General features: G+C 48.2%; 2 protein-coding genes across 2 annotated transcripts in view; both read right to left on the bottom strand.

Moving 5' to 3' along the window:
• The window catches only part of LOC142012722 (scavenger receptor cysteine-rich type 1 protein M130-like), a 60,643-nt gene extending 43,789 nt beyond the window's left edge, over positions 1-16,854 (bottom strand). Inside the window, 1 exon segment of the mRNA XM_074993475.1 lies at positions 16,826-16,854. Within this exon segment, the coding sequence (XP_074849576.1) occupies positions 16,826-16,854 (29 nt within the window).
• Positions 16,855-22,487: 5,633 nt separating this feature from the next.
• Positions 22,488-24,380, bottom strand: part of LOC142012669 (scavenger receptor cysteine-rich type 1 protein M130-like) — a 32,795-nt gene continuing 30,902 nt past the window's right edge. The window contains exon 15 of the mRNA XM_074993361.1: positions 22,488-22,612. Within this exon, the coding sequence (XP_074849462.1) occupies positions 22,488-22,612 (125 nt within the window). The remainder of the gene's footprint in view (positions 22,613-24,380) is intronic.

The following is a 24,380-nucleotide window of genomic DNA, read 5'->3' as shown; positions in this document are numbered from 1 at the left end:
TGCATCAGCACACCCGTCCTGATGCAGCTGTAGTATTTTGATGAAGATGTTCTGAGCCAAAGGGAAAGAGCTCTCCTGTCAGCTCAGTCACCTCACTTCTGTGAGGGGTGGTAGCTACACCGTGAGGAGAAGCTCTCCTTCCAGCATAGCACAGTCTATATGAGGGGTTCAGGTCGATAGATCTCTCAGGGGCGTGGATTTTGCACACCTCTTAGGATGTAGTTATATCTGTTGTGTACACCTGGCCCCTGATATGCAGTGCGAATCAAGCCTAGGGCAGCCTCGGTTGAGGGTTAAATCCCCTCGGTAGTTTGTTTCCATGAGAAACAAGAGAGTGGCTTTAGAAAACACATTCACTAATAGTCAGTAGACAATACGGTCACGCGGCTGGACTTTTACATTGGGTCTGAAAAACATTTTATATGCCCAGTGTGGCTATTGGCCCCAAATATTGTGCTATGAGGGTCGTGTGAGGTGTCTAAGGAAAACTGATGATGCCCTGAATCTATACAGGCTACTGGTGAGTCTGTATCATTTATGGAGGTAAAGCTACACATTTCCAGCTCTGCAGCTCTATGAGAAATGTTGCAGTGCTGAGATTCACAATGGGAGTTGGGGCTCCACCCCAGCCAGGACAGCAGACTGAGCAAATGCCCAGACAGCCAACACTCATTTTGTCATGGTGGGGTTTTCCTACTGGGACTTCAATGAATGGAAACTAAGCACAGTGACCCACCTGGTCAGGTGGTAAGCCAAGGCCTAAGAAGAAGAATGGAATTTTCCCTCTGCATGTGAAAAGCTGTGAGATGGGCCCTGGCCGGTACTTTCTTTGTTCTTCAGTGCTCATGAGTTAAGACTGTGTGGACTGGGGGCCCATCCCTCAGCGGGATGATGTGGATTTAGCAGTGTCCCGCTTGGATCTTTTGTCTTATGGTCTCCTAGGATCCATGTCCCAGCATGTGGATCCCAGTGGGACAGATCTACAATGCTCCAGTGACTGAATCTGTATAACCTGAAGTGAACTTTCAGAAGCTTTCAAGAATCAGCAACTAACATCTCAGTCCTACATCCATAATTACGACTGATGTATGTGAAGTATTGCTTTAATAATTCTACTCTCTAACCCTGTTCTTTCTTTTTAATTAATAAACCCTTAGATAGTAGATCTAAGGAGCTGGCTTTTGCGGGGTGATCTGAGTAAGATCCAAGTATATATTGACTGTGGTCTGGGCCTGGGTCCTTTGGGGTCTGGAAGAATCTGTGCAATGTTTGGTGAAATAGGCTTAAGAGCCTCTCACCTGAATTTGGGAGTCATTGGTCTGGGCTGGTATAGCAGCTGAGAAGTCTATGGGTTTGCTTGTGTAGTTTCTGGCTGTCCAGTGGGGCTGGCAGAGGTGCTGTTGGGGCTGGTTGGATTTGCCTTAGCGTGAAGGAAATCCCAGCGTTGGGCTGCAGGTGGTCCAGATTTTGAGCAAAAGTACCCTGGAATGACTTCCCTAGCTGTGTCCAGAAACCCTGTCCTATTACAAATACAAGTGACGCTGTCTAGATAAAATAGCTTATCAAATACCAATCATTTCCCAAGCACGGACTAAACAATTAATTCAAAGCCTATGAAAGAAAATTATAAAATGTGGTATTGAGACAACTGCAGGGAAGTTGATAAAGGAGACTCAAAAGATATCAGGCTTGGAATGACAGGGGGTTGCTCACTACAGCATCAGAGTAATAATTAAAGGCTTTGATCATATTTATCTATTTCTACATTTATTTGCAGGAAGGGAACTTCTCTCGATTCAATCTTTTTCTGTCAGGGAAAGTAGGAAGATGGCTTTTTCTTACCTGAGCAAGTCACTGCAGCAGGATGAGAGCACGTTGGCTTTACATTCAGATCCTGGATGTCCGGTCTACAATCCCAGGCTGTCAGCCCATCACCACGACAAACATCTCCAAGAGGCAAGTATGGTGTGGAATGTTCTCCAAAATGGGCAGCACTATGGACACTAACTGCGGTACCACATCCCACGTGTTTGCAAGCTACTGCAGCATGTTTCATAGGTAAGATAGTGTAACACAATGTGAGGCTGTGTTCACCCAAGTTCAGCATCACTCTCCCGGCACAGGGATTGCTTCCATTGACCAGCTTCAGCTCAGAAGTGGCACCTTCAAATAGAATCAGGACAGAATTACCAGAAAGAGCAACTGAGCCACATCCCCATTATTGCTATTAATGGAGCTGATGAAATAGCATTTGACAAATGTGTTAAGCAAATGTCATTAGGTTATAGCTTTGGAATCGTTTGCAAATCAGTCCTGTGAATCTTGACCACGTTCAATGTTCTAAAACTGGGGTTGTCAAACCCCGGCACACATTCTGCTCTCAGCACGTGAGCAGATGTAGAGTGGCATGTGGCAGGGAATTTGGTCCCACCCCTGCTCTGCCATGCAGCATGGGAGGGGGCAGCAGCACGGGAACGGAGCTGGAGCCCTGCTGTGCCGCAGGCCTGGGGCTGTGGTGTGGGGCTGGAGCTCTGCCACGGAGTCCCCACTACAGTGCAGGGCCAGAGCATGGCGCCCCTGACAGAGAGCAGGGCCCTTGAGAGAGTACAGGGCTAGAGCCAGGGACCCCAGCTGCAGCATTGGGTGAGAGAATCCCCTTCCCCCTCCCAAGCCCCCTCCATGGGGCTGGGACTGGGGCCAGGGCAGGAGCTGTGGGGCTGGAGCTGGAGGCCTGCTGTGGCCACCCCTGCTATGGAGTTACCCACTATGGGGCTGACGCTGGAGACCCTGCTGCAGCATGAGTTTGGAGTCAGAGCCCCCCTCCCAGGAGACACCTCCACAGGGTTGGGTCTGGATGCCCCCCGCTTCCGAGCCCTCTCTTCTGTGCAGTACTGTGGCCAGAGTCCCCACTGGAGCTCCCTCCACACAAAGGGTTGGGGCCAGTCCCCCACCAGAGCATGGGCACTGGGAGGTTTGTGTTCAAAGGAAAATTAATGGTTTATTGTTGTTGATATTTTGATATAGGTTATTTACAAAGAAATGAAACATTTGAGGTTTTGCATACAGGCGTTCATGGTCAAAGACAGCCTAAAGAGCACATTAAAAGACTCCTTTCTTCTCTCTTTCCGCCAATAATAGATTTACATTTCCACTAACAAAACTGAAGTAAGTTAACCTCTTTGTTCTGAAGTCCTAATTATACTTGCGTATTTTCACAGCACTATTCATGAGAATTGTTGAGCAAACTGACAGGTGTGTCATGATGGGCTTTATGTAAGTATTAATGAAGCTGTTGTAAGTTGGACTATGAGTGACCTTAAAGCGTATCACTGGCACTCGGACTGTACCTAGAGGTCTAAAGGTCAGATTTCAGCACTCTCCTTCGGAAAGGTTACCAGCCCCTGGTTTAAACCAGTACCTGACAAAAACGGGTAAAAAAGGCTGACTAGGAGCCATATAGAAACTCTACAATGTTTTTGGGATTTGCTAGTCAGACAACAAAATAAATCTCCCAAGTCACCTCATTTGCTTTTTGGTTCTTTTCTATTTCCTTTCCCTGAATACAATGTGTTGTTGTGTGGGTGTGGCAGAATGAGCAGACAAGAAGAAAGAAGTACCTGAAAGACATCATTGCTGCTGTGGGAGCTGTTAGGTAGGCAGCTGGCATAGGGTTCTCTTAACTAGAACAGGAGACTTTAAAGCTCTTTTGAGGGACACTGTTACACGTAGAGAGTAGGAGCTTACTTCAATGATTTAGGTGTCTGATGGACAGAGTAAACTCATCAGAATCCATAGCTCAATGGTTTGAGCCTTGGCCTGCTAAACCCAGGGCTGTGAATTCAATCCTTCGGGGGCCATTTTGGGATCTGGGGCAGAGAGAGTTAAAGAAAAGCTTGTCAGGGATGGTGATAGGTCCTCCTGTGAGGACAGGGGACTGAACTCAAGGACCTCTCAAGGTCCCTTCCAGTTCTATGAGACAGGTGTAGCTCCAGCTGGTTCACTGTACAGAATGTGCCGAGACAGAAGCCTCCAGTGCCTCTGCAATGGAATGTCAGATCTCAAAATGGCTGCAGTCGTTCCTTAGTGACTGAGAGCCCGGGACAGGCAAGGTACGGACGGCTTCTTTTAGAGCCTGCGACTTGTCCCAGTTGAGACTCTACATTTTGGTTTTGTTTTGTAGTGTTATTTAAAAAGCAGAAATGGCGAGGGAAGGAATTCCCATTCTATATGAATGAGAGTCCCCGCATGTATTCATACTCCAAGAGGATTCACTGAGAACCACTCCCCTGTTGGCATTTCGGGGATCCCACCTGTCCAGGTTCCCAACACACTTCCAACCAGATATGTCTACCTCATTCATATTGTACACATCTAGCAGGTACAGGGTGACCAGATAGTAAACTGGGATAGGGGGTGGTGGGGTAACAGTCATCTAGATCAGAATATCAGAACTGCCCTTATAAAATCAGGACATCCAGTCACCCTGACAAGATAGAATCAGCAGCACCTAATCCTTAGCAAAGTTGGCTGCTGAAGTGACTGTCACCTCTCCCCAGGGTTTAGTTGGGATATGCAGATTCCAGCCACAAGAAGGGATGACCTCACTCTCCTGTTTGTCTCTCTGTTATGTCAGCTGTGTGTTTGCCCCCTGTTGTTAACATAAGCATTGTCCCATCCCATCTGCCATTACTGCTGGCTGCATCAGTAGCACACACATGGGGTCAGAGTTTCATTGGGCCTTGCACCACTGCACAGGAGGCTGTGAGGAGAAGAAAGTATGAGGGCCAGGTCCAGTTGCAAACCCTGGACTTCCTTTATATTCTTCCAGGGACAAACATAGACCAACAAAGGTTGGGCAAAGGGGAGACCCAGTCCATGTTCTGCACTGGCCCAAAGAACAAGCCATTCTCACCACAGGTGGTAGACCCCACCACCATATCGGAGAAGGCAGCTCGCTCACATCCCCAGTGAGGTTGTGCATGTTCACCAATGCAGATAACTGCCTGAGTCGCACAATTTAGCTGATACAAAGACAGGGAACCAGATTTCCAGAAGGGGAGGGCGGAAGGGGTCTGCTGCCAAAAAGACCCAATTAGGTCCTGTTCAGGGACTGTCTTAACATGGGCATCCCCAGCAGAGTTATACTGTTCTACCCTCCCACCCTGCCATGCCCCCACCAAGACTCATCTGTAAGCACTTGCCTCAAAGAGCCAGTTTATTTTTCAGAAACAAGCAGAACAATGAAGGCTACGTCTACACTACAAGATAAATTTGAATATATTAAAATAATTCTGGGTTTTATAAATTTGAATTTGAATATCCTTACCTTCCCACAGATTCCCCACAAAGTCAACTGATTGCTTCCAGAGTCAATCACCAAACATTGACTATTACAGTAGTGCATTGTGGGAACCTACGCCACAGTTCCCTCAGCCGCATAGCATTCTGGGTATTTTTGCTGGTGGAGTATGGAAAAAATTGACCCACAAGTGGTTGTGGGTGTGTGATATCATCTTCCCATATTGCATTGCCCTCCTTCACCTCCCCTGGAAAGCAAACAACCATCGTTCCAGAAAGAAAAGTTGGGCATAAGCAAAGATCGCCAAATTAACTGAAATCTCTTGCTTCTATAAATGAATGGCTTTTTATAACTGAATTATCAAAGGTTTTACAAAAACCTGCAGGTGTTTGAATCTTCTCAATTGTCCCTCCAGCCACTGTCCCCCTTCCCTTGATCCCCGAAAATAATGAAGGAACGATGCAAAGTTTGAAGAAAGATTGGAAAAAAGATTTTGTGAGGCAGGGTTTTGGCTTCCCAGTTCATTCCACAGAGATGCCCAGCATGGGGGCTGGGGCTTGCCAAATGTACACACGCATGAATGCGTCTGTGTCCTAGGGTCACCCAGGAGTCTGCATCATTTCAACTGCCCTCCAACCACTTTTGCCTGTCTTCAGGAGGCCAAAGTTTGAGGAACAAGAAGGACAGGATAAGAAAGAACTGAAATATCAAAGATTTTACAAAAAGCAGCAAGTGTCTGCAATGAGCTTAAACTGCATCAAGGTGTCTGTGTCTGTGTCTTCTCAACTGGCCCTCCAGCCACTTTTCCCTGTGTTAAGGAGGCCAAAACTTGAAGAAAGAGAAGGAGAGAAAAGGTTAGGGAAAAAGATTTTGGGCTTCCCACTTCACTACACCGAGTTGCTCAATGCAGAGGTTGGGGCTCGCCAAATTTCAAGAAGCGGTGGTGCTCTGGTTGTGGGGGCCAGCCCTGATTGACTGTTAAGGGGCCTGACCTCATCATACTATTCAATCAGAGGATGAAGGACCAGTTGACAAGGTCCCTTCAGTGGTGGTCAGGCAGGGGGGTGGGGTCCATGGCTGCAAAGGCAGTTGGCTTGGTCCCCCCACAGCAGCAAGTCCCCAAAATTATTTTGGTGCAGTGGGTGGCAGGGGGGGTTCATGGTTTGAGAGCCAGCTGAGATAGTTCCCCCAGGGGCAGCAAGCCACCAAAACTCTTTCCCGCCCTTGGAGCCCTTACCACACACAAGCCAGGACATGATGCTGCCTGGCAGCGTGGCCCGCACTGAACAGCAGGCACATCCTTTTATTGGATTGGGGGCTACCCACATAATGTGGTTGGATGCAGGAAAGACTTCTAAATTCGAACCTGATGCTACACCCAGCCACTTTCAATGATGTTAAGATATCAATCTTAGTTCTCCCTTAAATAAAATCGAGCTAATGGTATTTATAGGAACGTTGTAAAATTGAGATAACTGCCTTAAATTTGACTTGTTGTGTAGTGTAGACATATCCAAAGTCAGGCACTGGGATGATTTTACTGCATCTGAAGGTTATGGCAAGTGCTTGTCAGGTGGGGAACTCCCACAGTCCTTGCGGGAGGGTTCCCACATCCCAGCTTTGCACCTCTGCACAAAGAGCAGCCTTTCCTTCCAGCAGGAGCTGGGGCAGGAGTCTGACTTAGCACCAGAAACTAGCACCATACCGAGCAACAGAACAAGGCTTTTATTTACAGAGGAAAAAGCAAAGAGTAGAACCAGGACAGGAGCAACCTAGATTCTCTTGCCTCTGACGAAATACAGGAAACAATCCTAGAATCGTAGAATCACAGGGCTGGAAGGGACCTCAGGAGGTCATCTAGTGCAGCCCCCTGCTTCCAGCACGATCAACCCCATCTAAATCATCCCAGCCAGCACCTTGTCAAGCTGGGACTTAAAAACCTCTAGGGATGGAGATTCCACCACCTCTCTGGGCAACACATTCCAGTGCTTCACCACCCTCCTGGTGAAATAGTTTTTCCTAATATCCAACCTACACCTCCTCCTCTGTAACTTCAGACCATTGCTCCTTATTCTGTCATCTGTCACTTCTGAAAACAGCTTCTCTCCATCCTCTTTAAAGTCCCCCTTCAGGAAGGGGAAGGCTGCCATCAAATTGCCTCCTCACTCTTGTCTTCTGCAAACAAAATAAGGTCAGAGCCCTCCGCCTCTCCTCATAGGTCATGTGCTCCAGTCCCCTCATCATTTTTGTTTCTCTCCACAGGACCCACTCCAGTGCATCCACATCCTTTCTCCACTGGGGAGCCCAGAATTGGATGAAATACTCCAGATGTGGCCAGTGCCAAATAGAGGGCAATAATAGCTTCTCTAGATCTGCTGGAAATGCTCCCCCTAATACACCCCATTGTGCCATTAGCCTTCCTGGCCACAAGAGCAAACTGTTGACTCCCTCCCTCCAGATAGTCCCTGGCTAGATGCATAGATGCTTTGCCTCACACCAATGTAATAATCTCCCTCCACTCCCCTCATACCACCAACTGTGACTGTCCAGCTCTCCAGGTATTCTGGTGCCGCCATGCGTGGTGAGCTCCAAATGGTAGGTCTTGCTGTGTGATGTGGGCTTTCCTGTCAACTCCAGACTCTGTAAGCATCTGCTTTATCAAGAAACAGTTCAACAACTGGCTCACTTCCAATCAGCTCCTTGCTCAGACTTTGCACCCTGATGTCTCTCTCCCCAGCTCAGCACTGTTTCTGTCCAGCTCCTCATTTGTTCACTCTCCAAATCCTCCTGGGCTTTTTCCCTGTCCTCCTTGTGGCAACCAATCTAAGATGATCCCTCGTTCATTCAGCGTTCTTGTTTTAAAATGGTATTCCTCCCAGCTAACCAATCAGATTTGCAAAGAGGAGCAGAGAGGAGGAAAGTGGGGAAAAGGAGAATGGCCTCTACCTCATCCCCCACTCTCTTTTTGACAAGTTACAAGAAGTAGGTAAGGTGATGCAGTCAAATGTATATGATTACTGGAACTGACGGCATCACCTCAAGGAAGGAAGTCTTACCAGGACAGGACTATTTAGGCTTAGTCTCCACTTCAAACATTAAATAAGTGCAGCTACATCTGTCAGGGTTATGAAAAATTCACACTCCCATTCACCACAGCTTTGCTGACCTTTAGATGTGGCTAGGTTGACATAAGAATGCTTCTATCAGCAGAAGTACCACTGCTTGGGAAATCAGATTGCCTAAATTGGTGGAAAAACCCCTTCCATCACTGTAGGAAACATCTATACCATTATTATCTTCCCCAGAGCTGGTGACGAATTTGTACCTTCCACTTGCAGAAGTTACTTCAAGAACACGTTACCTCACCTATATGTGTCTCAGAAAGACATCAGAAGATTTGTTCAAATATGTATGTTCAGGGTTGAATTCATTTGTATAAACTAACGTACGCAATGCTCTGGTCTCCAAACTATCTATCCTGGCCCTTGGTGACCTTGCAGTGTAGGAGTAGGAAAGGTAGTATATAGCTGCTGCAATTCTAAGTGCTACAGAAAAGCCCATGCTGGGCGAGAAGGGACAGGTAGAATCAGGCAGGGGATAAAAGTCACAAATCTAACCCTAACCTAATAACTAATACCCTTCTTCTGGTCACATACTCCACTCCCAACCTTGCCCCATGATCCTGGGGTTTCTCTTACTGCATCAGTCAGTCCTGTAAGTTGCAGCATTTGTGCTCCCTTCTTGTTTTTGCATTTGTTGTCTGTCCCATGTACTCAGTTGATTTATGGGCTCCGTGGTACCTACCTCAAGTAAGGGGTCCAACATTTAGTTAGGGATAGGCCGATGGTCACCCTTTCCAGAACCCAAATAAACCTGTCTCTTCAAGGAAGAAATTATACTGGGCTGGCTGTATTCAAGGAGGAGGATGGCTGGTCACTTACCTGAACAGGTCACTCCAGCAAAGAAAGGATGAGAGCATGTTGACTCTGTCTTCATGCTTTCAAATCTGCAATCCGAGATCGCTGATTTCTTGCCCTGACATTCATCTCCTACCATCAAGTATGGTCTGGCATCATCTCCAAAATAAGTGCCATTATGCATATCAATTGCAAATCCACATCCCAAATGATAGCAAATTTCTGTAGCACGAGAGGCATTAAAACATAGCTTCATCCACTGCCCATTATGTTCAATCTCCACTCTCCCGACACATGGGTTGTTACCACCAAACAGCCTCAGAGTCGATGCTCCACCTTCAGATAGAAGCAGGATACAGTTACCATCAAGAACACAGAGTAACATCTCCAACATTATTTTGAATGGACTTGGTCAAAGAGTATTCAAAGAATATTAGACATCTATCAGGGGCTTATTGGTTTGTGAATCTTTTTAAAAAAGTCCCATTAGTTTTCTAATATATTCTATGTTTGTTATTCTAAAGGTCCTCTAATAACAGATGTGACCTCACCTACTTGTGTCTTCGAAGACCTCAGAAGATTTCAGTTACACAAGATGGAGGTGGTCAAATTGTTAATGATGCACAAAAGGCAGAAATATTCAATACATAGCTTTGTTTAATATTGGAAAGAAGAGATGTCCTAGTCATGGCACATAGTGAGATCCTAGCTCATGAAACACTTTCCAATCCATTAATAAATAAAAAGATGTTAAACTATCTCCTGGTGACAAATAGAAAATCAGCAGGGCCAGATAACTTTCCAAGTCTCCTAAAAGAGCTGGCTGTGAAGATTGCTTATCTGTTGAAGTAGGGGTTACTTGTGGAAGAACTTTGTACTTGAGAGTTTAGGGGTCTTAGGCCAACACACTCCTCCATATCTGATGAGCCAAGGACATGACTTAGGAAAAACCAGCACTCCAGATAACTGGTGATGCTACTGTAGCACAACATATGGAGATAAGGATAACGGGAAGGGAACAAACATGTAGTGATTTGGTGCACCCAGACATAACAAACACACCAAAGGAAAATAAGGAATACAACAAGTACTGATAGCTCAATAACTAACAAATAAGGAAATACCTTAAATGGCAATGAGTGATCTGACAGAACTGCATTGCAAGGCAGGAAAAAAAGTGCATAAAAGGCAGGACAGAAAATACGGTTGTTTGGACTTCACCGATGGGCCGCAGTGCCAGTGCCCCAGAAGACTAGACAACTCCCACTTGGCCACCCTTGACCAGGCTCCCCAGCCGCTGAAGAGATGGAAAAGCCCTTTTCCTGACATGTTTTGCTTTTTAGTTAACAGGTTTTGTTAAAACGTGTCAGGGAATAAACTGCTTGTGTTTGACAGACATCTGTGCAGCATGTTTTGTGCTCAAGGAACCCAGTGTCAAACGTGAATTACTCTTGCCTGCAACAGTTGATGTTCAATTTTAATAAAATTTGGGATACTGGGAAATTCCAGAAGGCTGGAAGATTGCTTACATTGTCCTAACATTCAGTTAGGGTACTGGGGATGACCTGATTAACAATGGGATAGTTATCTGGCATCACCCCATTGTAAGTTGATTGAAAAGCAAACGTGGTAGTTAATAAAGAAAGAATGAAATTAAAGAAAGGTAACTATAGATTGAAACGCTCTCATGTGGCACAATCTTATCCGGCAACAGCCCTCATCCAGCAGGACCACAGATGTTGCTGGAGCAGCGAGTACCTGGACAAGAGAGCTCCACCTGCTTGGCTGCAGAAGACCTCTGCTAGTGACACAGAGCTCAGCTTGCAGCCTGTTCTGGGGAGCCCTGGGGGCAGTCCCGGGCAGGGAAGCAGGTTTGGGAGCCCAGACCAGCTCAAGGAGACCTGCCAGGAGCCTGCAGTGCAGAGTGCCTGGGGCACAGACCCCACTGGAAGACCCATGGCAATGGGGAGCCCAGATGGGGAGCTCTGAAGCCCCACAGCCAGGAAGCTGTCTGGGACATGGCAGCAAGAAACTTGGCCAGGGGCATGGGAGCTGAGCAGACCCACAACAGGGAGTTGTGGTGGGGCTGTGGCAGGTGGAACTGGATGGGGTAGTGTGCAGAGTTCTGTGTTTCTGGCAGGGTTATGGGGTCTCTGGCCATAGGGAATTGGGGGGACATTGAGCTGGGGGGATATCGGATATGGTTTGGCTCTGCCCTTGAGAGCTTCAGCCCTGCAATGGTGGGAGTGGTGGCCTCTTGGTGATCAGGGCTTCAACCTTGGCATGGGGGGCACTGGCAATCAGGGTTGCACTGGCTGCAGCTTGAGGAGACCAGCAGGGGAAATCCAGGGTAATTTGCCCATTTTTAAAAGGAGTCAGGACACCTTCAAGAGGCCTGACATAAGGGACTGTCCCTTAAAAGGGGCAGAGGTCACCCCAGCTCAGATAGATTTATGTGGGGTTTTGGTCCCTTTTGGGGGGTTGGTTTTCTGGGTTCTGAGCCCTCCCAGAGATGACCTGAGTCTATGGCTTTATTGCTCAGCAGGGGGGCGGTTACCCCAATTCTATGCCTGGGCTGTGGGGCAACCAGAGGATCTGGCCCATCGGGACATGCTAGTGGGGAGGCCCAGAGCCCAGGAAGCTGCTCTCAGTGGCTCGATGTGCCCACTGGGGCACCATCTCAAGGGGATTTCTGTGATTCTACCTGTCACACGGGGTGGGGAGAACATGGAAACTGCTGCTGAAGGCCAGTCCCCACAACAGGCAGCAGCACTGGTGGGCTCATGCTGCTGAAACGAGTCCCCAGTCGCCAGGGAGCTGGGGTAAAGGGGAAGGGATGGGAAACATGTTCTGCCCATTCACTGGGGGAGTGGTGCCTAAGCCAGGCTGCGGCTGCAAGGCAGGAACCCGGAGGTCTGAAGAGCAGAGCTGGCATGGGGAACAAGGAGGGAGATACCAGAAATCCCTTCCCTCTCCACATGGTCCCTGCAGTGCAGGACGTGATCCCAACATGGCACACAGACACAAAAGTCAAAGGACGGCCCTGCTAGCCAGTTGTTTTTACTTGATTTCATGGACTTTAGATTTCTAAGTACTTTGGTGAATCCCACCGTTCACGGTGCCTTTCTTTAGCGCCTACATCTCCCACTCTCCTCATGTGGGATTGCGACCACAGCACTGGGTGCAGGCATTGGAGGATTTGTTGGAGAGGAGTTTGCATTAACTCTTGGACTGATGAGAGTTTATTTCCTGATGGCCACGTTGTGTCCTGTCCCTCATTGAACCCCTCATTTATTTAAGACCAGATTGTGCAACACTAGCAAGTCCTTGCCCACGGCAACATTGCACTGACCACTGCTCCGCTAAGGCTGCTCCTGTACAAAGGGCTCACCAATGTCAGGAAAAGACAGGTAACAATTTTCAGATAAACATTTATTGAGTCAAGACAGAGCTGATCCCCTCTCTGACGCTTCAAGCGCGGAAGGTGGAGGCCTGAAAGAGGCCTTAAAAGCACCTTGCCTCTCTTGCAGCCTTTCCCAACCTTTTCCAGACAGGGACCCATTCTGACAATTCAGGAAGACTTAGTGACCCGAGGGAATTCAAAACCTGTGTGGGGAAGGGGAGAGAGGAAGGGACGGAAGGCAGAGCCAAAACTAGCTGATTTTGTGCCTGGGGCAAGAATATAAGATTGTGCCCCTCATGTTTATATGTTCATAGCAGTTATTTCAAAGAAAAGGGGAAATATATTCATAAGATAATAACACTACATTTACTACAGTTAATCAGAATTGTGGTGGGGGAAAGACACTCAACTCCTAACTGCTCCCTTTGGCTTAAACACCACAATCGGGGCTTGGGATATCACACTCAGGGGCTAGAGGGGTCACATTGAGGAACTTGGAGTCACTTGGGCTGCAGGGGACTAGGGAAAGCAGGGAATATGTCAGCCATCCCAAGAAGTCCCATAAAAAACCTAAAGTAAAAAAAAAAATCAGAAAACCTTATTGAGTCTAACTACACATTTCCCTTCTACTTACATATCTGCACACCCAGGGTGTGTTGTGGCCTGAATATTTACTGGAGCAATTTAGCCTGCTCAGGATTAAACTTGGTCTCTCTCCTCTGGCCACACAAAGAAAATCCCATCAGCAGGCAACTGCTTCAATTCAAAAGATCTCGCATTGGCTCGCCGGGCTGCTTGCCACTAAGAACCCACTCTCTCTGGGTTTAACCCTTTATAGGCATTTATTCATGACAAGTCCTAATGAAAATGGCTATGAAATCCTGTCCTGTTTTCTAGAATTTTTTTTTCATAAAATTATTTTCATAATTTTTGAAGTTTTTGTGGATGAAAGTTTAAGCCCATTTTTCTGTTTTCAGTTTTCCCAGCCATCCTAAGGGCTGGTGGTTTTTTCAAACTTTTAAACATGCTCGTGGCTTGTTAGATTATGAACTTTTAACTAGACCAGCAGTGGACATCAAAAAAGTGGTGGCCTGCCAGGGTTAGTGCCTGGTGGGCCTCCACTGCTTTATTTACCTGTGCCTCAAGAGAAGTTGGGTGATCACAGCTCTTGTTGGCAGCGGATCACCGTCTGTGGCCAACAGCAATAGCAGGGACCTGTGTGGACTGCCACTCCAGCTAATTTTGTTTGAATTTCTCTGGCAGTTAAATCTCACATTAGCTGCACTAGAAAATTTCTTGCTACAGAGTCCCTACCTTCTAGTCCCCCAGGCACAGAGAGGTTGCAGAGCTATCTGTGATCTGTACATACCAGGTGTGACACCACGGTTTGTCTCTAGCAAAATGTTTGAGGTTTCTAAAAATTGATTCACATCTTCACCTTCACTGGTTTATACTTCAGCTCCCAAACTGCAGCCTCTGAGGCTGCAGGAACTTACAGACGTATACTGCTACTACACTGTTCAATATCCTAACACACGGGTCATACAAATGACACTGAACTTGGCCCAACATATTTGACACACACAGCACAGTAACACTATTTCATATTGTATGGACTGTGCTCATGGAATTATTTACAAGTTCCATGCGTAGGCACAGAGCTGGACTGGGGAATAAAGCTTGAGTTCACGCAACAGAATAACCTCCCCCTCTTAAAATGTCTCTGGCTTTGGTTGGTTGCTTTGCTTTGCTCGTTGTGAACTTTTAAGCACTGAAGTTATTTGTGTTACTAAAATCAACTCTGGCCTCACAGTGCTACAAGAACGGGATAACTTTATAAACTAGTCACAGTCTATGACTAAGTCAGATCTTCGATTATTGCCCATACATAACTTCTCTCTCTCTAAGGGTCATGTACAGGAAATCATTGAGGACACAAATTTACTTTAACTCTTGCCCTTTGTATCTTTGACGCCCGGAATAAATGGAACTTCTTGTGGAACTGAAACTGATTTCCTAGTTCTAATCTGCCCAGCTAAGTGAGGGAAATAAAAATAACGCAGGCACTTACCCATAGGGACTTGAAGAGAGAACAGAAGCAGCCAAAACAGCTGAGTGGAGAGTTGATCCTTCACGGCCATCCCCACACGACTCCCCCTGACACAGCACTGACTACACCTGAACACCCTGCCTGGGCTTCTCTGCATCTGACAAGTGACAACAAAGCAGTGGCAGGAAAATATATAGATTCAGACGCTGGCATCAGCTGCCAGAAAGACCCAATAGAAACAACACGCACCTTTTTAGCCATTATCAGAGAGTTTATCTCAAACTTTAGGCAGCTAAAACATCCAATACAATTCTAAAACTCCAGTTGTGACCATATATGAGTGTCGAGTCCGCATCTGATGTCACGTTCGCTTCAGTCTCAGAGCATCATGTAACCAACCTCCTTGCCATAGGACAGAACGGTATGAAAAATGATTTTGCCATATTAGGAGAATAAATGCAGAGCCTCAGAAGCTGCTCATTTTATAAACTAGTTAAGAAACTTTAATGGGAAAAAACCCTCTGAAATTATAAACCCCAAAGAGATGTGCAGGTCCCATTTCAGCCATTCCACCAATGCCACAGACCAGGAATGTTACCAATACTATCAGAAACATGGAGAACAAGCCCTGCTCCTTCATTATTGCTCTCTGAGGGAGTTTTCCCCTCAGTTGGTCTGCTCCCAGGGCATGCAGGTCTCTTGGACTTCAAACAATGTGAGTGGTGTGGGAAGTCTATGCCCAAGGGTGACCCACATGCAGTTTACCCTAAGTGCCAAGCGAGGAGTCATCTGCAGGATAAGTACTCAGTTGGAAGGGGAGTGAAGCCATGTGACAGGGTGTCTATCAGGCTCCTAGGTGTTTCTGCACTTCTCGGCGGTTTCATGGATACCTCAGAGGCTCATGTTGGCCCCTTAGCATCCTGAATCCTTCTGAAGGCAAGGGTTTCCGATTACCAAGCCCTTCTCATCACAGGCAAGTCCTCAGTGAAGGTGGAGCAGAGCCCCATTACAGGGTCGCAGCTGCCCCTGTTTACCCAGCGGGTCAACCCTGCAGGGGAAGGGTGCGGGGGAAGTGCAGTCTCACCTACTACCATGGACTCTGGCCCAGGGTCCCTGCGAGAGACGTGGTTAGTGGGGTTCTCACCCCTGCCCTAACATAGCAGCCTCTCCCTGGGCCACTTCCTTCTGCTCTGCTCTGCTCTGCTCTTCCTAATGCCCCCCCCCAACTCCTCACCCCTACTGCCTGTGGCGGGGGGAAGCCTTTTATAGGGAGTCCAGAGGCTCACCCCTGCAGCAGGTGCCTGATTAGCCTAATACTGCAGGATGATCCTTAACGAGCCCCAGCTGTGAGCTGAGTTAGGGACTAGGAAGGCATTGACCCATTTCCCCTGTGTGCCTGCCTTCCATTAGGTTCTTGCAGCCTGCGGGCTGTGGTCTGCCACACATCCTCCCCACAACCCTGCTCAACACCAGGGGGATGGGGAACCCAGGATGCTCAGCAATGCATGTGGGATAACCCATCCGCATTCCCGTGTCAGCTTCCAGCCCAGTGCTGGACACTGAACTGAAACGGTTACAGGGATATGAAACATGAGGTTACCCTGGCGTTCTTCTCCTTAGTCCACTGCAGCCACTGAAGCAGAGCATGAGCTGTCACCAAGATGAACCCGCACCTCAGCAGGTAACAGCATAGTGTCACCATGGCTCACTTTACAGCTAGGCCCTCCCTCTCTACTAGTGCATATTCACGCTCGCTGGAGAGCAGTGTCCTGCTAAGGTATAGCACCGGGTGCTCGTCTTCCTCAGCCATTTGTGACAGAATTGCACCTCGCCCTACGTCCAATGCGTCGATTTGCAAGATAAACTCTCGAGTGAAATCCAGGGCTGCTAACGCTGGGTTGCTGCAGAGAGCAGTCCTTAAGTCCTCAAACGCTCTCTCTGCTGCCTTGGATCAATTCACTGGGTTGGGCTCCTGAGCTTTAACCAAGTCTGTTAGGGGGCTGGGGTGTGTTGCAAGGTGGGGAATGAACCTTCCAAACTTCCCCACAACTCCCAGGAAGCCTCGAACTTGCTTCTTCCAACTTGGCCGAGGATATTGTTGAATGGCCTCTAATTTATTTCACTGGGGCTTCACCACCGCTTTTCCCACCACTCACCTGAGGTACTTGGCCTCTGTGAACCCCATAGCACATTTGGCTGGATTTTCCATGAGGCCCACCTGTCTAAAGCTATCCAGCACAGCCTCTGTCCTCTCCAGATGGGTGTCCAGGAGGGTTGGAAAGGCAGCCACAACTCTGTTCAGACTTACCAAGAGAGTGTGGAACAACAACAAGCTGCACACTCACATCAAAATGCAAGTCTACAGAGCCTGCATCCTCAGCACCCTCCTCTATGGCAGCGAGTCTTGGATCTTGTACACCCACCAGGAGAAGAGGCTGAATGTCTTCCACTTGTGCTGCCTCAGGCGCATTCTTGGGACATGAACAACGCCATCCTCGAGCAAGCTGGAATTCCAACCATGCACACCCTGCTCAGGCCCCGGCGGCTCCGCTGGCTTGGCCACGTCAACAGGATGAATGATGAAAGGATTCCAAAAGACATGCTGTATGGTGAGCTAGCCTCTGGCAAAAAACCTCCCGGACGACACCAGTTGCACTACAAAGACGTCCGTAAGAGCGACCTCAAGGAGGCAGACATCGACCCACATAGTTGAGAGGAGCTGGCAGACAACCGCAGCAGCTGGAAGCAAGAACTACACAAGGGCCTTCAGAAGGGCGAGATGAAGATCAGACAGCTGGCAGAGGAGAAGCGAGCCTGTAGAAAGGACAGCAAGGACCTGCCAGACACACACTACATATGCAGCAGATGTAGCAAGGACTGTCACTCGCGTGTGGGCCTCCACAGTCACAGTCAACGCTGCAAATGAGGATCTTAAATGGAGTTACGAAGGGGGCGATCCATAGTCTACCCAGACTGAAGGAGGCCTTGGAACCTCTTTCCCCCCTTTGCTTTCGGGTGTCTCTCCTCTTGGTGAGGTGCGGTCTGAGTGCCCCTAGTTGCCATTGTGGAGTAGAGTCTCCCTTTTACCCGTCTTCCCTCCCGAGTCTCAGTTATGCGGGGTTGGCTCCCCTTTGCCTGTCTCACTCTCCAGTCCACAGTGGGGTCCCACACTGGAACTGCCTGGGCACTGCTTTGACTTCCTGCTGCCCGAGGCCCCCACCTGGGCATCCTACAGGCCCCTTTTCACCCTCTCCTGCCCCGGTGCCCATTACGCAGTGTTGCTGGCCTCTCCCGCCTTCACCCTCTGCTTCTCCTCAGGCCCTGTGTGCACTGGGGCTGCTGCTTTCAGCCTGTCTGGCCCCAACTTCCCACTGGACAGGTTGGCCACTTCTTTCCCCTCTGAACGCTCTGCTTCCCCTCTTGCCCATAATGCAGCGCAGCCGCCCCTTAGTCCCCACTGATCTTCTGCTTCCCGTAGTGGGTTTCCCACAGGACAGCTGCCCTGTCCTCTCCTCAGAGTGCCGCCGGCCGGGAGAGGGACAAAGGGCGGTTGTACTGCAGGAGGATGACTGTGGGGTAATGAACGCGAAGGTGGGGGTGAAGGACAGCTATGCTGCATCATGGGGAGTGGAAGCAGCCGAGGGGAAGAGGCAGGATTGGCCAAACTGCCCAACGGGCACTAGAAGAAGAAATGTTGTTGGGGAGCCACTTCCTGCTCTTTCTCGCTCCGGTTCCCTGTTTGGGATTCTCCAGGCCTCTGCCCCCCACCTTCAGGGTTGGAAGCCCCCCGTGCCCATTATGCAGCACACGTGCCCTGTTGCCCCGTCCTGGCTCTTCTCCAACTTGTGTTCCTAAGGCAGCACAGCCCCCGCCCCCGCCCTTTCCTGCTGTGCATGGGTGTTACAGAGCAAAGCTGCTCTTTCCTCTCCTGACCGTCTGCTCCCCCTAATGTTCTTACAGAATGGAGCTGCCCCTCCAGAGTGGTGCCACTTAGGCCTCATAGCAAGCCCTTTCCCCCCATCACCCTCTTGAGCCCAGGGAACTCTTCAATCACCTCCTTGGCCTCCTAGATTCCCAGGGGGCGTTATGCAGCGTGGCCAGTCCTTTCCCTCCCCTTTGACACCACCGTAGCCGCTGTGTCCCTTGAGAAGTAAAAGGGTCTTTGTCTCCTCACATCCAGCCCTTTCTGCACTACTATAGCCACCCCAGCCCCCACTTCCAGCCTCCGTTTCGTCTCACATCCCTCCTGCAGTGCAATCGCACATTTCCCCTCCTCAAAGTCGGCCACTCCCATTTCCAATGAGGCAGAGTAGCCGCCCCGTTCCTCCTCTTGACCCTATCCTGCCACTAGTGTCAGTTATGCACTGTAAGCGTCTTTCTCCCCCTTCACTCTCTACTTCCCCTCAGGCCATTTCTGCAAAATAGCAGCCCCTTTCCATGGGTCGTTTTCTCTGGCCCCTCGTAGCCCTTATCACGCAGGGCTGCTTCTTTCTCCTCTTTCTCCTCTTCTCCCTTTCTAGCCCCTTATGCAGCATGGCCGCAGCTTTCCACATTATCCCCCTCTCTTACCCCTCGTGCCCAATAGGGTCTTTACTACCCCTTTCCCTCCTTTGCTTTCACCTCTCTCTCCCCTTGGAGAGGAGCAGTCTAAGCGCCCCTAGTCGCCATTGGGCAGTACAGCCTCCCTTTTCCCTGTCTTCCCTCCCGAGTGTCAGTTATGCAGGGTGGGGTCTCAGGACTGGACACACTACTCCATTTGAGGCCTCATCAGCTCAGCCTACAACAGAAGAATTATGCCTCATGTGTTGCTGATGATGCTCTTTTATTGCATCCCAAAATGATGTTTGCTTTTTTTGCAAGTGTCATGTTGTTGACTCATGTTTAGCTTGTGGTCCGCTATGACCCCCACATCCCTTTCTGCAGTGCTCCTTCCTAGACAGCTGCTTCCCATTTTGTATGCATGAAACCGATTGCTCTTTCCTAAACGGAGTACTTTGTGTTTTACCTTATTGAACCTCATCCTATGTACCTCATACTATTTCTCCAGTTTGCGCAGATCATTTTGAATTATAATCCTATCATACAAAGCACTTGCAACCCCTCCTGGTTTGGTATCCTCTGCAGTCTTGAGGATTGTAATCTCAGGCTATGTCTACACTGCAGGGTGTTTTTCAGCATTACTTATTTCAACTTTCTAATGTCTAAATACAAAATGCTGGAAAATTGTGTTCACGCAAAAGGAGCCTTCACATGAGCACTAACAAAGCACAGCTATTCACACACATTCCTCTTCGACCTTGAAAGGGAGGGGGAACCAGCAAAAGTCATTCGTGGAACTGGAATAATTATTTCATGGGGAAAAGCTCTCATCTCAAATTATCCTGCTGGGCTGTGTGAGTGCTTTGGGGGTTGTTTCAGAAAAAAAGACTCTTTAAAAAAATAAAAAAGCACTGGAGACAAGCCGCCTCTGCCATGATCAATCTAGTTGATGAAGATATTGAACAGAACTGGTCCCAAAACTGATATGTGTAGAACCTCACTTGTTATGCCCTTCCAGCATGATTATGAACCATTGATAACTATTCTCGGAGACCATTTATTCAACCTTTATTCACCTTATATTAGTCCCATTTACATTGTATTTTCCTCGCTTATTGATGAGAAGTTGATGTACTACTGTATCTCATACCTTATTAAAGTCTAGTTATGTACATTTACTGTTTCTCCCTTCTCCACAAGGCTTGTTATCCTATCAATGAAAGCTATTACGTTAGTTTGACAAGATTTGTTCTTGACAAGGACAATTTCCCCACCTTTGGTATTCACAGGAGTGGCACCCATCTCACTGAATTTACTTCTTCCACTGGTCCGATGAAAGGCAAGTGACTAAATATACATACACGCACCCTGGATTCTTATTTTTGCTCCAGATCTCATGCTGTGGGTCTTACCCACGGAAGCTCATTACCCAAAAAACACAATTGTTAGTCTTAACGTTGCTACAGGTCTGCTTGTTTTACTTGCCACCTTCTTATCTTCCGGATGTGTGCAGATGGGTTCTTTAATTATTTGCTTCATTATTTTTCCTGGCACAGGAAAGTTGACTAGTCTGTAGTTTCCTGGGTTCTCCCTATTTCACTTTTAATAGATTGGAATTATATTTGCTCACACTGGAAAAAAATTTAGACAAATGTGTGTAAACTCCAAGAGATTATTGTTCTTATGGAGTTTATAGCTGGGATTTTGAATCCTAGATTAACTCAGCTTTATTCTTGGAGGCTCTCAAGGTATATGTATGGGGCCCAGACAGGTCGTGGAGCCACTTAGAGTAATTTCCTCCGAAATAAAAGGACTGCAGTAGAGGAGTGGATAGAACTCTCCACCTGTCCAATATTACTAGTGAGATACTTGGTATCTTTAGCTTAATAACATCACTGGAGCACACAGGGGGGTTTCATCTACTCCTGAGTAACCTGGGAAGTAAAGAAGGTCAAGTTACCTCTCCAGAAAACTATACCCACAGCAGTTGGCCAGTGAGATTATAAAAGATGAACAAATTAGTCCTTGCAGCTGTGAAAATCTGATTTCTAAAGGTTATAGAAAGCAGATTTGTTTCCATCAGACTTTGGTTCACCAAGCTGGGCTTCCCGGTCCAATTCACTGCTGTTCACTTTCCCACAACAGGAAGCGAAGAGCACAGGTACCGCTCTGGTGGGACTCCAGAACAGGGGTTCTCAGAACTGCTCCTGCCCCAGAATGGCCAGTAGAAGCTCTTACTGCCCTTTACATACTGCCTTGGGAATGATAAATAGACTGGGTTTCCTTACAGACCTGACTGTGTATGAGAGGGAGGGTACAGCTGGTCGCTTAGGAAACAGGTCACATGCTGGCCATTCACACCTGTCTGTGAGGAGAGTGGGTGAGATCCTGCCTCTCGTTTCATCCCCTTGCACCGTTCCAAAGTAGCCCTGTGCAAGGATTGGAATAGTATGTGTGTGATGTTGATGTAGGGCGACATTTGCCCAGCTCTGCATTCCATGGCACCCTGCACCCAACGCTGATTCATCAGACCTGAGGCTTGGAAATAAACCACTTATTCCCATTCATTGTTTCCTATCTTTTACCTGGAGTACCTGGTGCTCAAGATCATCTAATAACTTTTAATTTAATGTAATGCCAAGCCTTTTGCTATCACCCTGACTTCCTTTACAAACTCCCTGCCCCAACGTTAAACATTTTTAGCAACACAGAACTCATCACATTTCACACTGAAGCTCTGGCTCCTGGGTGCTGGGCACTCATTATTTTATTTCTGTGGGTGTTTGAGCCCTGGGGCATCCAAGGAATTGGTTCCTATTGACCACACAGCTGACAATATTTGTTCTCTGTCCAGCAGCCCTTAGCCCAACCCGCAATACTGAGAAATGGCACTTTGCAATTATCATATTTTGCGGGTTCAGTCTCCATCTCCCCAGGGAGCCTCCTTATGTACCTTGTAAGAAAGCATCCTTCCTTGAACACACTTTACAAAGGAATTAATATAAAAAAAACAAAATTTCACGATGAAGAAATATTCAAAATAAGAAAGCAGAATAAGCTTCAGGCAGTCTGGTCAATGAGAAATTACAGGGACAATCACAGGCCCTGTCTCAGTCTCTCTTATGTTTCTTGCAATTACATGAAAGCCCACTAGAAAAGCTGAGAGAACCAGATCCATGGCAGGGACTGTCCTGGTGCCCTCTTGCCCAGGGAGCATTTTGAAGAGAAAAAGTTTAACCAGACAGCATTTACATCCTCACGGGGTATGTGATGATATTCTTACACTGATGTCTCAGGGACACCAGCTTCAACGTCATCATAACCCGGGTCTTCAGGAGGTAGGGTTGTGCTGACTCTCTCTGTCCTGGAGGCCCCTTCAATTTTTAAGGAGTGCAGACTCCAATCTGAAAATATCAAAGGAAGCACAATACAGCCAACGTATCTGTTTTAAACACACATGCACTTACTTAACTTGGGAGCAGTCTATAATATGGGCTGTGAATTTTCCCTGTTTCTCTCATTAGGACCCTGATAATTTTAGTCGATGATGCCAGTCTGTTCCACAAAGAAAACATCTGGGATCAGACTTTCTCCAAGCTGTGACCTGTCTGGTGCAGGGGCATCATGAAGATGTTGATCACCTGTATTGACTCCGTGGGTGTTCCAGGGCTAGAAACCTTAGCAGGTGCTCAGCACCTTCTGGCAATTGTTTCCTCCTCACCCCAGCACCTCTCAACCACCCGTGACCCTGCTGATCAGCTCATCCCAACTTGCCGCAATCAGCTGCTTTGTGGCATTTGGATGCTCTGGGGGTGGGGGGAAGGAGCACAAATGGGGCACGCTCAGGAGGATGGGTGAAGAGGCAGGGTAGGGGTGGAATGGGGGTGGGTGGAAGCAAGGTGGGGCAAGGGCTTGGGAGAAGGAGTAGGATGGGGCACAACTGGGGGAATCAGGCATCCCCCGGCGAAAGGGGAAGTTGGTGGCTTTGATACCAGTGACTTTGTGATGCCTCCCTAAAGCTTCAGCATGGGCAGCTCTAAGTCCTGATGGCTGCCACAGTCCCGAAAGGGGCACGTGCCAAGTGAGGTCTGCCAGGGAGGAGCAGTGCAGGTCTCCTACCCCAGGGGACGTGCAAGGGAAGGGAAAGGCACCCAAAAGTGGATGATGTCACAGAGCTTGTCCTGACGCAATACACATGTGCACATTATTCTCAGCAGGTATCAGACGATGTCCATTTCGTCCCCACCCACTTTCCTCTGAGGTGCAAAGTGGGAGCTCAGTCCTCAGCCGCAGACTGGAAGATGCTCTGGTACAACTCGAATGGAGACATTCCGTACTGAAGAGAACGATTTCAAACCTGCTACCAGGCCCCTAACTAATCCCACCACAGGGACCTTCTCTTCCCATTACCACCCAAGGAACCGACACCTTGCTTGGGAGAAGACACACAAGCCCTGATCCTGCAAACACTGAAGTCGGCACGAGGGTGCAGTGTGTGGGGTCTATAGCGATCCCCAAAATTGGCTTAGCTCTCCCCAAAGCCATGCAGTAGCAGCTGCTGCTCTCCAGCTGACTAGCTCTGAAGGCAGAATGAGCAGAGTGGCAGCTTCTGTCTGGGTAGGCCATTGAGGCATCTGAGGGCAGCCTCCTGACCACGTCCCTCCCTCTGGGATGTGCTACCCAGAGCAAGTGGATGGTCCGGGTCTCCCTTCACTAGGCTCCTGGGCCCAGCCTGCCATGGTTGCTGCTCCCTGCAGGGTCGGCCAGCTCTGGAGCTGGGTGCCCCTGCCAGAGTAGCTTTTACTCTTTGTGATTAGCTCGTGCCATCCTGGAGTCAGTGAGATACTCATGTGAGCAGAGTGACAAATAGACTCCAGCCTTTGCAGGTTTGGGGCCATATATAGGAATCATCACAGATTTCAATTCATTTAATAATGTTTAGGGAACATCATACAGCTGAGGAGGTCAATTTAACAAGAGCTGATTTTCAGAGTCATGACAGGAACCTCTAGTGTCCAGTAGAGGCTGTCCCTGGTTACTTGCTCCTTGCAGAGATCCCATTTAACAGCCCCATAACTAGAGTCTTACATGGAGATCAAATTTGTACCTGCATCTGCATCTGCAAAAATGGGTCACAGATATCTCCACTGACATCTGCAGACGCAGATATCA

The sequence above is a fragment of the Carettochelys insculpta genome, chromosome 1 (assembly GCF_033958435.1).
Source record: "Carettochelys insculpta isolate YL-2023 chromosome 1, ASM3395843v1, whole genome shotgun sequence".
NCBI classification, from domain to species: domain Eukaryota; kingdom Metazoa; phylum Chordata; order Testudines; family Carettochelyidae; genus Carettochelys; species Carettochelys insculpta.
The sequence above is the reverse complement of the archived record's forward strand: the minus strand, read 5'-3'. Positions and strand labels throughout refer to the sequence as shown.